The sequence below is a fragment of the Procambarus clarkii genome, chromosome 16 (assembly GCF_040958095.1).
Source record: "Procambarus clarkii isolate CNS0578487 chromosome 16, FALCON_Pclarkii_2.0, whole genome shotgun sequence".
NCBI lineage: Eukaryota > Metazoa > Arthropoda > Malacostraca > Decapoda > Cambaridae > Procambarus > Procambarus clarkii.
Window position 1 is genome coordinate 13,212,945 of NC_091165.1, and position 17,116 is coordinate 13,230,060.

At 44.5% G+C, this 17,116-nt stretch overlaps 1 protein-coding gene across 1 annotated transcript in view; it reads right to left on the reverse strand.

Moving 5' to 3' along the window:
• Positions 1–17,116, reverse strand: part of LOC123760068 (uncharacterized) — a 50,887-nt gene continuing 33,771 nt past the window's right edge. The window contains exons 4-7 of the mRNA XM_045745503.2: positions 9,022–9,194; positions 4,747–4,896; positions 4,479–4,583; positions 1–1,628 (exon numbers count right to left, since the gene is read on the reverse strand). Of these exons, the coding sequence (XP_045601459.1) occupies positions 1,371–1,628; positions 4,479–4,583; positions 4,747–4,896; positions 9,022–9,194 (686 nt within the window). The 3' untranslated portion in view covers positions 1–1,370. The remainder of the gene's footprint in view (positions 1,629–4,478; positions 4,584–4,746; positions 4,897–9,021; positions 9,195–17,116) is intronic.

Below are 17,116 nucleotides of genomic sequence, written 5' to 3' on the forward strand. Positions count from 1 at the left end.
ATATATATATATATATATATATATATATATATATATAATATGGGACTGTACAGAAGATATGCCAATAAAATGTTCCTATGCTAAATATTTACACGGTATAGTCATGTATGTTGCCTGAACTGAAGATATATACAAAGTATGATGTGTAAAGGATAGTTATTTTAACATGTATATGAAACACAAATAATGTATTACAAATTGTGATGAAGGTAAGCTACGCTGTTTTGTGTGTCGCTGACACCCAAGACAATGAGTAAAGAAGATTTGTAATGTCATTATAATAAATTGGCAAGGCAATTTATTTTGTGCTTCGTATGTCTTTATATAATGATGCATTAGGTATATTAGTCCGAACCTGAAGTGGTGATAAAAAGGTAAACAATTATTACATTACCAGTCTTGGGTGGGCTTACTGCAGCGGAAATATATATAGTACTACAGCACTCTAAACATCAAAACAATCATTATGACATAAGCGTTTGTGAATCTAAGTCGACCAACAAATTGGGCCACATTTGACCTGTGGCCATTTATACCTGGCGCCCCCAGCAGCCAAACACAGAAAACTGCCTCGCCGCAACACCAAGGATCAGCTGACGCCATAAACACAACATCCCGCCCTACAGTGTAGCAAGTCTCCCTCTAACACACGCCTCTGTTTGGTCGCCGCTCCTCTATCTGCATGTACAAGATAACAAACACTTTTGAAACTTTGTCATTCTCAACATAAACGCGTCTCCCAACATTTGTACTCGTGCAGTCATCAGGAGGATATAGACCCTTCATGCACACTGCATCTACCATCAAGAAGAAGAATTGTAGGCTCTAGGTAGCAAGATGCGTGATCCTGTCCTCAAAAAAGTAACTTTGGATTCCAGTTTGCTGACGACGTTAGACTATCCCCCTTAAGCTTCTTTTTTATTATATAAAATAATCCAAACCCACTAAACCAGCAATGTATTGAAACAAATTGTGTTAGGTGATGCACGTATGACAGGATGGCATCGAATAAACGCCAATGTGCAAATGAACTAAAAACAACATACATTCACTTTGTAATACAGTATCAGTTGACAGCTTGTGCTGGCATTTCGTAGTTCCATTCTAAATACTTCCCAGCTGCGAACGCTCAACACGTCTTGCATATCTTTGACTATATGCACCCGAAACTCCCAACCTAAACTGTTGAGAATCTAGAAGAACGTGAATTGCACCAGCTTGGTTTGTATAGAGCAGTTTGCTTTTGTTTTTTTAAATAATGTACCGCTTGAAAAGTAAAGGAGTATCCGTTGATGTCGCAAGACAGTCACGGGAAACGTTCAATGTGTGTAGAGCAGCGGGCGTGACTCCCAAGTCTGGCGGTCTCCTCATTACTCCACCACGTCAACACTGGGCAGGAAGACCTCGTCGGCAATATCGGTAGGATCTGGCGGAGAGAAATTAGGCGGTACGCTGCGAATCCATAGAGCAGTGGGTGTATTCTGGCAGCCCAGGTAACGGTGATGGAGTTCCCTCCAGGTGAAGGGCGGGGTCACGTTGCAGGGAGCGCCGAAGATGGTCCGCCTGAGGTCACCGCTGGAGCCGTCGTTACTGGTGGGGGTGGAGAGCCGTACAGCGCTCAGCGATGCCTGCACGACATGGAGAACAACATAACTGGTAAGGTAATTTAATTATTAGAAGAGAGCATTAAGTCAGTACGAATATATACTGGTGTAAGAAAGTTGTTTGGAGCACAAGTACTTTTAGAGTAAATGGGGCTTGAAAACTAGAATAGTAGAATACAAAAGATCTATCAGATACTGGCAAGAAATCTCTACTCTGTTCGAAGACGCGAGTGAGAACACATTCAGTAGAGTGCCATAATTCAGCTTTTGTGTATTACAAAAATTTAATCTTAAAAGAAAAGTCTATCATTCATGTACATAAACAATAATTTGAACTCGTCAAGAGTGATAGACATCTGAGCTTGTCAGCAATTATGCCATGTGCAACCTATATCACCTGAGGCTCACGACGGGATCCTGGCTTTACCAAGGTAATTTCACGTCTCATTCTTTAATACTGCTGAAGGTCTCTGATTGGAAACCGAAATATACTGTGTTTCTTTTCAGCATTTCTCGATGTGTGGGGTTTTATCAACCCCCGCCAACACTATTACGTGAGTAGAGGACATCACACTCAACATCACACAGAACATTACAAAACATACAAAGTTTTGCATGTTTTGTATGTGTACAATTCAGTTGAATTATACACAGAACATCACAAACCATACAGATCACACATCACACAGAACGTACAGAGCGTCACAGGTTATCACACACCATAACACAGAACATCACATAGATCATCATATAGAACCTCACGCATAGCATCACATAGATCATATAGCACGTTACATAGAAAGTCACACACACCATCATATAAAACATCACACAGAACATCATACACAACATCACATAGATCATCATACACCACATCACATAGATCATACACAACATCAAATAGATCATCATACAAAACACCACCTAGATCATTATACACAACATCACATAGATCATCATACGCAACATCACATAGATCATCATACACAACATCACATAGATCAGCATACGCAACATCACATAGATCATCAGACGCAACATCACATAGATCATCATACGCAACATCACATAGATCATCGAACAGCTGGATATATAAATCCGTTGATTAAAATTGAGCATTCATATATGATTATGTATATAATATATCCCCAAAATATATATATATGTATATATTTCAGCTACGTATCCCCGGGTGGTATTGGGATATGTCAGATAGTTATAAACGTGAGCGGGAGGCGCGTCCAGAGTTGCTCAACCCTGGCGAGGGCGGCCTGGGTCACTCTACCTAATTATAGGTGCTCGCTCCCGGCCCCTCCACCAACACACTTGGCCTTTTTCTGGGAAGAGTTGGAGTTTTTTTTTTTTCTTCTTCTTCTTCTCTCCGCCGGTGCTGCTGCTTGCAGTACTTACCTATCTGTGGCTACGGGTTGGTGAGGGCTAGATCTTTATGTCCTGCCTTACCTAGCCTTCCTGCACCTGTTACGTTATAATTTAAATATTGTGACTTTCGAAGTCTTTGTCGAGTCTAGCCTTAAAGTTTGGATAGAGGTGACTTCCACAACTTCTTTCAGTGTGTTCCACGTATTTATTTATTTATACAGGAAGATACATTGGGTTGAGAGAAGTACATAACATGGTTCTTAAATTCTTATAAAGTCACTAACAGGCATAGTGTTCCGGGCAGCTATGAACTACTCGTGTACCACTCGTACACAGGACGAGAACTTTCTTACTTTTTACGACTCATTTGTGTTTCCAGCTCCCACTTATGTCCTCTCATCCTACTTTCTCGAACTTTAAAGAGGCTGTCCTTGTCTACCGTGTCAATTCCCCTCAGTATTTTGTATGTTGCGATCATGTTCCCACTGTGTGTTCTCTCCTCCGGGTTTGTGAGATCTAATTCCTTTAATCTATCCTCATAGATTAGCCTTTTTAGCTCTGGTACTAATTTTGTTGCAAACCTTTCTCCTTTTTCGATTTTTGTTTTAAGCTTCACGAGGATGCATTCCACGCCAGTGCTGCATATTCTAATATTGGTCTAACAAAGGTTTTGTAGATTACCTTCAAACAGCTTTGGTTTAGGTTTATAAAGAACGTTCTAATGTTTGCCAGCACCCCAGAGTACTCAGAGAGGCCTCTATCAACATCAGAGGCCCGAGGCTGTTCAACACGCTTCCACTACACATAACTGGCCGTTAGTGTTGTTAGTGCCCTCATCACGGCCCTTGTGAATTTGTTCACTGGGCCGTCTGGTTGACCAGTCCAGCAGGCCTGGTCGGGGACTGCGCCGCGAGGACGTTGAGCCCCGAAATCATCGCAAGGTAACAGCAAGGTATCCCATATCCTGGCAGTATTACCCTGTTTATGTCTGCCTCTGGAGATAGTAAAGACACCTTCTGGTCTCCTTTCTCCCTTCCCATCTTCATTACTTTATACTTGTTTGGATTGAATGCGACCTAATTGTTTATTTCCCACCCCTGGAGTTTATCAAGATTATGTTGTAACATTCTGCAGTCTTCCTCAGTTTCTACATGCCTCATTAGTTTTGTGTCGTCTGCAAACGTTGACATGTATGAGCTCACTCCCTCAGTTATATTATATCCCCCGGATACGTCATACATAAATAAGGAAGTGTACGGTCCTCAAGACCGTACAAAACTCCACTTATTACCTTCCTCCAACTCGGTTTACCGAACATCGACCTCGATAGATTGTGTGGATTGGTTCGTATGTTAAAATTTAAAGTCCACATACAATAGACACTTGTCTCATCGTGAGAATTCGATGGTGTATGCTTGTGATGGTGGTGTATGCGCTCTCATACGTATATATATATATATCGTGAGTAGTGTTGAAAGTGGGGACGAGTGTTACCTGGTGGGCGTGGGCGGTACAGGAGTGGGTGTGGGCGTAGTGGGACCAATGGGAAGAGAATTCTCGCCCCCATGAGTAGTCATCGCTTCCCCCAGCACCGAATACCTGCAGGCGAAACAATGATCAAGAATTACCCACCTGTATCGCATGTTGCAGGCATTGAGGGACTCTGCCGTAACAACATTGTTCTGCATATACAAAATTTAACTATGTAACACAATGTAAGCAGTATCAGTTGGCAAGAAACACCGCGAAGGACGAAGCTCACCTGAACGTTCTTGTGTTTCTTGGACTTGGCGAAGGCGGTGACGATCTCTCCAGCGTAGGAGGTGTCGACGAGGACAGTGACCTGGCGGGCAGCACACTCCTGCAGGTCCCTCAGCAGCTCTCGAGGGCTGTACGCCTCTCCACCCCGTACCTAAGAAACATAATAATATTGATAATTGTAATAATGAATTACATTTTGTTTGCAATAACAACACATTACACTTTGAGACGTAGAGAAAATATATGAAATAAAAGAATTAATTTCAAAGATTCTGGTATGTGTATATATATATATATATATATATATATATATATATATATATATATATATTAGTATATTTTGGTAGCAGTCTTTCCTGTAGACATATATTATTAAATATGACCGAAAAAGTAAGATTAATAATTCTAACACGAATTTTCTCAATCTTTCGTACATTACGCTTCACTGTTGGAGGTAAATCAAAAATCACTTCTCCAAAATTCATTTTTATTTCTAGTCTGACGCGACACGGGCGCGTTTCGTAAAACTTATTACATTTTCAAAGACTTCACAAATACACAACTGATTAGAACGTATCTCTGATTTTATATCTACATTTGAGTGAGGTGGTAAGGGTGATGTGGCATTAACACAAGACAGAACAGGAGGGGATATTAATAGGGTATTAAAAGTATCAACACAAGACAGAACAGAAACAATGGGTATTGAATAGAAGTGTTTGTAGAAAGCCTATTGGTCCATATTTCTTGATGCTTCTATATTGGAGCGGAGTCTTGAGGTGGGTAGAATATAGTTGTGCAATAATTGGCTGTTGATTGCTGGTGTTGACTTCTTGATGTGTAGTGCCTCGCAAACGTCAAGCCGCCTGCTATCGCTGTATCTATCGATGATTTCTGTGTTGTTTACTAGGATTTCTCTGGCGATGGTTTGGTTATGGGAAGAGATTATATGTTCCTTAATGGAGCCCTGTTGCTTATGCATCGTTAAACGCCTAGAAAGAGATGTTGTTGTCTTGCCTATATACTGGGTTTTTTGGAGCTTACAGTCCCCAAGTGGGCATTTGAAGGCATAGACGACATTAGTCTCTTTTAAAGCGTTCTGTTTTGTGTCTGGAGAGTTTCTCATGAGTAGGCTGGCCGTTTTTCTGGTTTTATAGTAAATCGTCAGTTGTATCCTCTGATTTTTGTCTGTAGGGATAACGTTTCTATTAACAATATCTTTCAGGACCCTTTCCTCCGTTTTATGAGCTGTGGAAAAGAAGTTCCTGTAAAATAGTCTAATAGGGGGTATAGGTGTTGTGTTAGTTGTCTCTTCAGAGGTTGCATGGCTTTTCACTTTCCTTCTTATGATGTCTTCGATGAAACCATTGGAGAAGCCGTTATTGACTAGGACCTGCCTTACCCTACAGAGTTCTTCGTCGACTTGCTTCCATTCTGAGCTGTGGCTGAGAGCACGGTCGACGTATGCGTTAACAACACTCCTCTTGTACCTGTCAGGGCAGTCGCTGTTGGCATTTAGGCACATTCCTATGTTTGTTTCCTTAGTGTAGACTGCAGTGTGGAAACCTCCGCCCTTTTCCATGACTGTTACATCTAGAAAAGGCAGCTTCCCATCCTTTTCCGTCTCGTAAGTGAAACGCAGCACGGAACTCTGCTCAAATGCCTCCTTCAGCTTCTGCAGATGTCTGACATCAGACATCTGCAGGTATGTTGACGACATTTATACCATATACTGCAGGTATGTTGACGACATTTTTACACAGGTACCTGATGTCAGACATCTGCAGAAGCTGAAGGAGGCATTTGAGCAGAGTTCCGTGCTGCGTTTCACTTACGAGACGGAAAAGGATGGGAAGCTGCCTTTTCTAGATGTAACAGTCATGGAAAAGGGCGGAGGTTTCCACACTGCAGTCTACACTAAGGAAACAAACATAGGAATGTGCCTAAATGCCAACAGCGACTGCCCTGACAGGTACAAGAGGAGTGTTGTTAACGCATACGTCGACCGTGCTCTCAGCCACAGCTCAGAATGGAAGCAAGTCAACGAAGAACTCTGTAGGGTAAGGCAGGTCCTAGTCAATAACGGCTTCTCCAATGGTTTCATCGAAGACATCATAAGAAGGAAAGTGAAAAGCCATGCAACCTCTGAAGAGACAACTAACACAACACCTATACCCCCTATTAGACTATTTTACAGGAACTTCTTTTCCACAGCTCATAAAACGGAGGAAAGGGTCCTGAAAGATATTGTTAATAGAAACGTTATCCCTACAGACAAAAATCAGAGGATACAACTGACGATTTACTATAAAACCAGAAAAACGGCCAGCCTACTCATGAGAAACTCTCCAGACACAAAACAGAACGCTTTAAAAGAGACTAATGTCGTCTATGCCTTCAAATGCCCACTTGGGGACTGTAAGCTCCAAAAAACCCAGTATATAGGCAAGACAACAACATCTCTTTCTAGGCGTTTAACGATGCATAAGCAACAGGGCTCCATTAAGGAACATATAATCTCTTCCCATAACCAAACCATCGCCAGAGAAATCCTAGTAAACAACACAGAAATCATCGATAGATACAGCGATAGCAGGCGGCTTGACGTTTGCGAGGCACTACACATCAAGAAGTCAACACCAGCAATCAACAGCCAATTATTGCACAACTATATTCTACCCACCTCAAGACTCCGCTCCAATATAGAAGCATCAAGAAATATGGACCAATAGGCTTTCTACAAACACTTCTATTCAATACCCATTGTTTCTGTTCTGTCTTGTGTTGATACTTTTAATACCCTATTAATATCCCCTCCTGTTCTGTCTTGTGTTAATGCCACATCACCCTTACCACCTCACTCAAATGTAGATATAAAATCAGAGATACGTTCTAATCAGTTGTGTATTTGTGAAGTCTTTGAAAATGTAATAAGTTTTACGAAACGCGCCCGTGTCGCGTCAGACTAGAAATAAAAATGAATTTTGGAGAAGTGATTTTTGATTTACCTCCAACAGTGAAGCGTAATGTACGAAAGATTGAGAAAATTCGTGTTAGAATTATTAATCTTACTTTTTCGGTCATATTTAATAATATATATATATATATATATATATATATATGTATATATATATATATATATATATATATATATATATATATATATATATATATATATATATATATATATATATATATGTATATATATATATATATATATATATATATATATATATATATATATATATATATATATGTCGTACCTAGTAGCCAGAATGCAGTTCTCAGCCTACTATGCAAGGCCCGATTTGCCTAATAAGCCAAGTTTTTCTGAATTAATATATTTTCTCTAATTTTTTCCTTATGAAATGATAAAGCTACCCATTTCATTACGTATGAGGTCAATTTTTTTTTATTGGAGTTAAGATTAACGTAGATATATGACCGAACCTAACCAACCCTACCTAACCTAACCTAACCTATCTCTATAGGTTAGGTTAGGTTAGGTAGCCGAAAAAGTTAGGTTAGGTTAGGTTAGGTAGGTTAGGTAGTCAAAAAACAATTAATTCATGAAAACTTGGCTTATTAGGCAAATCAGGCCTTGCATTGTAGGCAGAGAAGTGCGTTCTGGCTATTAGGTACGACATATATATATATATATATATATATATATATATATATATATATATATATATATATATATATATATATATATATATATATATATATATATATATATATATATATATATATATATAAAACCAAAGAATTCTTCCTCATGAAAGATCTGGTGCATCAAACACAGCGCACGCCATAGCCAATGGCGTGCGATTGGCTAAAACAATCACCGATCGTTTTAATCAAATCAGTCACTATCGAGGAAAACGCGAGGCTCATGTGTACGGCACACTTGTATAAACCACAAGTTATGTGTAACCAATTATAACTTTGGTTACATATAACTTGTGGTTTCTGCAAGTGTGTGTGTGTGTGTGTAAAAAAAAAGTTAGTAGTAACATTTGATTCATTGACAGTTGAGAGACAGGCCGAAAGAGCAGAGCTCATCCCACCGCAAACACAACTAAGTGAATACACATTCTATTCTCAGTTGAGAGGCGGGACCAAAGAGCCGAAGCTCAACCCCCGCAAACACAACTAGATGACTATACACACACACACTGGCACTAGTGCTCCTCCCCAGCACACGTAGTAGGAAGGGACAAACAATGCAAGAGCCTTTGAACATTGGCAGGAAGAACAAGGATGTAGTACTAACCAGGCCGTTGCGGTCCTCGTCCCAGAGCAGAATAGTGCCGTCGTTGAGGGCAGGGCCGGCCAGGTACACCACCAGGGAGTCGGTGCAGAGGGGCGTGGCGCACAGGGAGCGCAGGTGGTACCGTAGTCCCAGCTTCATCGACGACGGGTACACGGCGTGCTGCAGCGCTGGGTCTGGCCAAGAAGATTGGGGTCAGAGGGGCTGGTTTTGGGGTTAGCGGGGCTGGTCTTGGGGTCTGGGACCTTGGCTTTGGGTCAGGAAGGCTGGGTGTTTGGACACGGGTAATGTAGGCAGGGGGGATCATGGTGGTCTGAATGTATGAGCAGGGGGGCTAAGGTGCTTGTGTTCGCACAAAAAGTACACCACCAGAGCACACCACTACCTAGTGGTTATCACAGCTGAAAAATGAACTACAGTATATAGAGAATATTAAAATAATAGCGGTTACCTCTCTTAGAAACAATAGAAGAGGGAGAAACACTAATAACTTTCGTGTGCACCAAGGAGCAAATAAAGAGTTAGAGGACTTCATATTTCCGTCAACAAACAGACCAAGAGGCCACGCACTAACTCCTGCAGGAGTCGTGAGGAGGCATCTGTCCTCAGCGTGCGGAGTGAGGGGGTTGCTACATAAACACTAGAAACCTTTGATCACTACACGGAGGTTACAGCCCCGCTCCTGTGCCAGGTAAGTCCACTACGGGCTCACCATAGCCCGTGCTACTTGGAACATTTTGTTCCGAGTAGCTGAATCTATAACAACAACAATATTTGATCACTACATAACCAAAGGAAGACGGGAGCTCAGAAGCCAGCGCTCAACTCTATAACTCCATCGCATTAAATTTAGGAAATACACAAAAGAAATCGCGCAAAGAGTCATTTGTTTAAATAAATATATAAGCCTACCATATAAAATACTGAGTAAAACGTTTATTTAGTCAAAAATAAGTAACTTGTGAGAAGAAAGAAATGGGGGAGAGAGAGAGAGAGACAGAGAGAGAGAGAGAGACAGACAGACAGAGAGACAGACAGACAGAGAGAGACAGAGAGAATTTAGGAATTTATTAGGGTAAAGTGCCAAGCCATTACGACTATATTTAGCACTTGGAAGGGGGGTCAGGATAAGGATTTGGGATGGGATGGAACGGGGGGAAGGAATGGTGTCCAACCACTTGGACGGTCGGGGATTGAACGCCGACCTGCATGAAGCGAGACCGTCGCTCTACCGTCCAGCCCAAGTGGTTGGACAGAGAGAGAGAGAGAGAGAGAGAGAGAGAGAGAGAGAGAGAGAGAGAGAGAGAGAGAGAGAGAGAGAGAGAGAGAGAGAGAGAGAGAGAGAGACGTTTGGATTTTTGCCACTTAATTGCGACCAATGCTAGATTTAGTTCTGTATAATGATTAGAGGGTACAGGAGTAGATTGTATGGTGGGGGCCCTGTGTGTGCCCTCCCACTGCTAAGAGTTTACCGGCTAGGCGCTCTCCCTCCCACACTATGCGTGACAGTACAGTGTTGCTGAGAGTCCTCACCAACACTGACTGCCAGCTACCACAGGCAGTGTCACCGGGTGTGGTCCTGGTGACACTTCCCTGCCAGTGGCAGTACTGGTGTACTTCCCTACCAGTGGCAGTACTGGTGTACTTCCCTACCAGTGGCAGTACTGGTGTACTTCCCTGCCAGTGGCAGTACTGGTGTACTTCCCTGCCAGTGGCAGTACTGGTGTACTTCCCTGCCAGTGGCAGTACTGGTGTACTTCCCTGCCAGTGGCAGTACTGGTGTACTTCCCTGCCAGTGGCAGTACTGGTGTACTTCCCTGCCAGTGGCAGTACTACCAGCTGAGGGACCTGCTCGGGGCGTCCTGTATACCCCATGTGGTGTACATCCGGGAACCCCGGATGTACACCACAAACAGCTGATCACTCGCGACGGAAAAGTTGAGCACCAATGAAAATTGCTCATCATAAAGAACATTCGGGTGTATAGTCACTCGTGCTGCCAGTATATGTAGTTTGCTGGGCCAGCGGCCGCGGCCCGGGAGCGTCACTTGCCCTCGTGTGCTGTGACGGAGGCTCTGAGAGGAGGCTGTACAAGGAAGGCGGGGAAGAGATTGCTCCACACAACCTCCGGCACACACTCAAGTTATCAAATCTAATCAAATCAAATCAAATATTTATTCAGGTAAAGTACATACATACAAGGTGAGATACAAAACATTGATGAATTTATAGATAGAGCTAGTACATACAATGCCTAAAGCCACTATTACGCAAAGCGTTTCGGGCAGGAAACGGTCCTGCCCAGTGGGTGTCTACTAGAGTTTAACTCAAGTGCAAAGTAACGAGGAATGGTGTTAGAAAACCAAAAAGAGGCCGGACACAGGGTACAATATAAGAGAGGAAACCCACGTAGATTCTGAAAGAAAGAATTAAAGGGGATGTTATTAAACCGAACCCGTCAACACAACACCCACATGAGACAGATATCATCAATTACATATGAAAGGTTAGCCACCTATAAGAACTGTTTTTGAAAACATTGTATAAAACCCAGAGCTGAGAGGCAAGAGTAACCCATGATAAACGAAGGAGTTAAACCTCACGACACTGGAAGAGAGAAGCAACAAGGGGAGACATGATCACAACATACACAAATAATCTCATGGAACTAGACAGAGCAGACAAGGACACTATTTAGCATGGTGGTATACGAACAATGAAAGACAGACGAAAAGGTGGCTAAATATACCACAATGTTCTTGAACATAATTTGTTCTTAGAGTAATGAACAGATGGAATATAATAAGAAATAGGTGAGGTGGTGGAGGCAGACGCCATACACAACTTCATACATATATATATATATATATATATATATATATATATATATATATATATATATATATATATATATATATATATATATATATATATATATATATATATATATATATATATATATATGTCGCTCAATAGTTTTGTAAACCTAGATTGTAGAACTGTAGAAATCTAATTTTGTAGAATGACGATTGCGAGGGGGCACAAAGAGCTGAAGCTCAACCCCTGCCAGCACAATTAGGGGAGCATACACCTTCAACTGCCGGTTTATGCTACTCCATCACAGGTGTGGCGTGTCTGGTGGGTGTGAGGTGGGCGGAATAATGAGAGGGGTGGGCGGAGGTAATGAGAGGGGTGGGCGGGCCAGTGAGAGGGCGGCAGGTTACGGGCCCCGCCCACCTCCTCAACATCAAAGGCGCACCTCCTCCTGGAAACACCTCGCGGGGGCCCCTAATTAAGCGTAATGGCCAGTAATCTCAGATCTTTAGACGCTAATGGCCAAATGAGCTTGTTGGGATTTTTTTTAAGGGAGGTTTCCGGTGGAGAACACGGTAGTTTGGCGGGCGCCCGGGACCACTGAAGGAATACATCAGCAGCTCGGGGCGCTGGTTGCTTTAATGAGGCAGATATATAAGATTGCTTTGAGGTGTCGCTGACAGTATTCATATGCATGACTGTATGTGTATGAAGATTTGTGTGTGTTTACACACCTAAGTACTAACCTACATGAACTTGGAGCTGAGCGTCAGCTCCTAAGCCCCTCCTGAACAAATAGTAGTTTAATGGAGGAAAACTGTTCACTTGTGTTTAGTATCATATTAAATTTAAAAATGTGTACTGGGTTAGCTGCACTCACTTTATTATCCGGTCCACTCCATTAATTTACAAGTTATACACTGAAGAAGTTCTTACTGAAGTCTCTCTCATTTGTGTTACTAGATTACATGTGCCTCTTATTCTGTGTTCTTCAGCTTTAAACAATGTTTTTCTCTGCTCTGTCAACTTCTGATCAATCTTTTATGTCGCTAACCCAACCCGTTTTCCTAATAGTACATCGCATTTTGACATGCACATCCCCTAAGGCCAAAAACTGGTGTACTAAAAATCACAGCGGCTTGCGAAATTGATGTGTTGCCCATTTTCTATTCGTGAGTCTTCAGTTAGGTTAGGTTCGGGCAATTCGGTACATCAGTTTAGTGACGTTGGGAATGCTTGGGAGAGCGGGCTGTGCTAACATGTGTCTACTACTCCTTGTGTTCTCCAGTGTTGTGAGATCCCGCTCCCTCAGTCTTTTTTCATAGCTCAGTCCCTTCAGCTCAGGGACAAGGCTTGTGGTATGTCTGTAGAGCTTTTACAGTTTTATGTCTGGTGTTTTTAGATTTGTGGCTCCATGCGGGGACTGCATATTGAATAATAGGTATCACGAAGGTTGTACATACCACTCGAAGTTACCCTTTATCCAATTTGCTGAAGGCTATCCAGGCTATGGATAGTTTAGGTATACGTTATGACTTCCTTGTTTTCTGTGTTGGTCATTTTTACTAGCACGCCTTGCTTGCCTCTCACGCTCTTGGGTAGTGATTCTCTGTGTTCATTTGTCATTTAGGGACGGTCTGAACCTTCCTGCAGCTTCTTACTGTTAACTCGTTGGTTAATCTCTCGTGTTGCTTCCCCTGAGGTTAGTTCACATGGGATCCTCTGTAGAGAATTATCTGACCATCTATTACTCTCCTTTATGTAATGCCTTGTTTCCACGCTCTCCCTCCCTCTTGTCCTTTTTCCATGGCCTTCATTGCCAACATATGTTTAGACCAACATGGCAACATTAGTGATTAATAACAGATTTTCACGTTACAAGCTCTGAATGTTAGTCTCGTTGGTGTATCCAGGGCTCCTCCATCACATCTTGTGTTCGCGAGTTCCTTTCTTAAGTATCCACCAGCCTCTCTCTTCATGTCCATTCTTTCTTGGTTACCTTCGCACCATAATTTAACTTTTCTGTTACAAGCACACGCAGGTTTGCTCTAGGTCTGTGGACTGTGTTTTTCATCTTGCAGAATATACATGTTCTCTTTGTTCCTTTGTATTCGTATATCGGTCTTCTGGTTGATCGCAGACCTCAACAACAACTTTCTCTCCATCCAGGAGAGGCCTGGTCGACAACCGGGCCGCGGGGACGCTAAGCCCCGGAAGCACCTCAAGGTAACCTCAAGGTATCCACCGAAATGATTCCCACGCCGCAGGCCGCGTAGTTTTCTCACTTCTTCAAGATGATTTTTGAAAAGCCCGTTTTTTTTTGGATCATAAATGCCAAATCTGCTCGTTTTTGAATTGTTCATGATAACATTACCTAATATTACCCGATATTGTGAGAGTTAGTTCGCATCACTGTGGCAACTCTCCAGAGATCCTCAAACTGTCTGCGTGTGATGCGAGGCTTCCATGCTCACGCCGCGGACTATAATGTTGGTCGTACGCATGTGCTGTGCAATGTTTCACACCCCACACATGTGTACCCCAGGTAAGGGACTCCAGAAGGTCACTGACGTCACCCCGCACATGTGTACCCCTGGTAAGGGACCCCAGAAGGTCACTGACGTCACCCCACACATGTGTACCCCAGGTAAGTGACCCCAGAAGGTTACTGACGTCACTCCACACATGTGTACCCCAGGTAAGGGACTCCAGAAGGTCACTGACGTCACCCCACACATGTGTACCCCAGGTAAGGGACTCCAGAAGGTCACTGACGTCACCCCGCACATGTGTACCCCAGGTAAGGGACCCCAGAAGGTCACTGACGTCACCCCACACATGTGTACCCCAGGTAAGTGACCCCAGAAGGTTACTGACGTCACTCCACACATGTGTACCCCAGGTAAGGGACTCCAGAAGGTCACTGACGTCACCCCACACATGTGAACCCCAGGTAAGGGACTCCAGAAGGTCACTGACGTCACCCCACACATGTGTACCCCAGGTAAGGGACTCCAGAAGGTCACTGACGTCACCCCACACATGTGTACTCCAGGTAAGGGACTCCAGAAGGTCACTGACGTCACCCCACACATGTGTACCCCAGGTAAGTGACCCCAGAAGGTTACTGACGTCACTCCACACATGTGTACCCCAGGTAAGGGACTCCAGAAGGTCACTGACGTCACCCCACACATGTGTACCCCAGGTAAGGGACTCCAGAAGGTCACTGACGTCACCCCACACATGTGTACCCCAGGTAAGGGACTCCAGAAGGTCATTGACGTCACCCCACACATGTGTACCCCAGGTAAGTGACCCCAGAAGGTTACTGACGTCACTCCACACATGTGTACCCCAGGTAAGAGACCCCAGAAGGTCACTGACGTCACCCCACACATGTGTACCCCAGGTAAGAGACCCCAGAAGGTCACTGACGTCACCCCACACATGTGTACCCCAGGTAAGGGACCCCAGAAGGTTACTGACGTCACCCCACACATGTGTACCCCAGGTAAGAGACCCCAGAAGGTCACTGACGTCACCCCACACATGTGTACCCCAGGTAAGAGACCCCAGAAGGTTACTGACGTCACCCCACACATGTGTACCCCAGGTAAGTGACCCCAGAAGGTTACTGACGTCACTCCACACATGTGTACCCCAGGTAAGAGACCCCAGAAGGTCACTGACGTCACCCCACACATGTGTACCCCAGGTAAGAGACCCCAGAAGGTTACTGACGTCACCCCACACATGTGTACCCCAGGTAAGTGACCCCAGAGGGTTACTGACGTCACCCCACACATGTGTACCCCAGGTAAGGGACTCCAGAAGGTCACTGACGTCACCCCACACATGTGTACCCCAGGTAAGAGACCCCAGAAGGTTACTGACGTCACCCCACACATGTGTACCCCAGGTAAGAGACCCCAGAAGGTCACTGACGTCACCCCACACATGTGTACCCCAGGTAAGAGACCCCAGAAGGTCACTGACGTCACCCCACACATGTGTACCCCAGGTAAGAGACCCCAGAAGGTCACTGACGTCACCCCACACATGTGTACCCCAGGTAAGAGACCCCAGAAGGTCACTGACGTCACTCCACACATGTGTACCCCAGGTAAGAGACCCCAGAAGGTCACTGACGTCACCCCACACATGTGTACCCCAGGTAAGAGACCCCAGAAGGTTACTGACGTCACCCCACACATGTGTACCCCAGGTAAGGGACCCCAGAAGGTCACTGACGTCACCCCACACATGTGTACCCCAGGTAAGAGACCCCAGAAGGTCACTGACGTCACCCCACACATGTGTACCCCAGGTAAGAGACCCCAGAAGGTTACTGACGTCACCCCACACATGTATACCCCAGGTAAGAGACCCCAGAAGGTCACTGACGTCACCCCACACATGTGTACCCCAGGTAAGAGACCCCAGAAGGTCACTGACGTCACCCCACACATGTGTACCCCAGGTAAGAGACCCCAGAAGGTTACTGACGTCACCCCACACATGTGTACCCCAGGTAAGAGACCCCAGAAGGTCACTGACGTCACCCCACACATGTGTACCCCAGGTAAGAGACCCCAGAAGGTCACTGACGTCACCCCACACATGTGTACCCCAGGTAAGAGACCCCAGAAGGTCACTGACGTCACCCCACACATGTGTACCCCAGGTAAGAGACCCCTAGAAGGTTCACTGACGTCACTCCCACACATGTGTACCCCAGGTAAGAGACCCCAGAAGGTCACTGACGTCACCCCACACATGTGTACCCCAGGTAAGAGACCCCAGAAGGTCACTGACGTCACCCCACACATGTGTACCCCAGGTAAGGGACCCCAGAAGGTCACTGACGTCACCCCACACATGTGTACCCCAGGTAAGAGACCCCAGAAGGTCACTGACGTCACCCCACACATGTGTACCCCAGGTAAGAGACCCCAGAAGGTCACTGACGTCACCCCACACATGTGTACCCCAGGTAAGAGACCCCAGAAGGTCACTGACGTCACCCCACACATGTGTACCCCAGGTAAGGGACCCCAGAAGGTCACTGACGTCACCCCACACATGTGTACCCCAGGTAAGGGACCCCAGAAGGTCACTGACGTCACCCCACACATGTGTACCCCAGGTAAGAGACCCCAGAAGGTCACTGACGTCACCCCACACATGTGTACCCCAGGTAAGAGACCCCAGAAGGTTACTGACGTCACCCCACACATGTGTACCCCAGGTAAGGGACCCCAGAAGGTCACTGACGTCACCC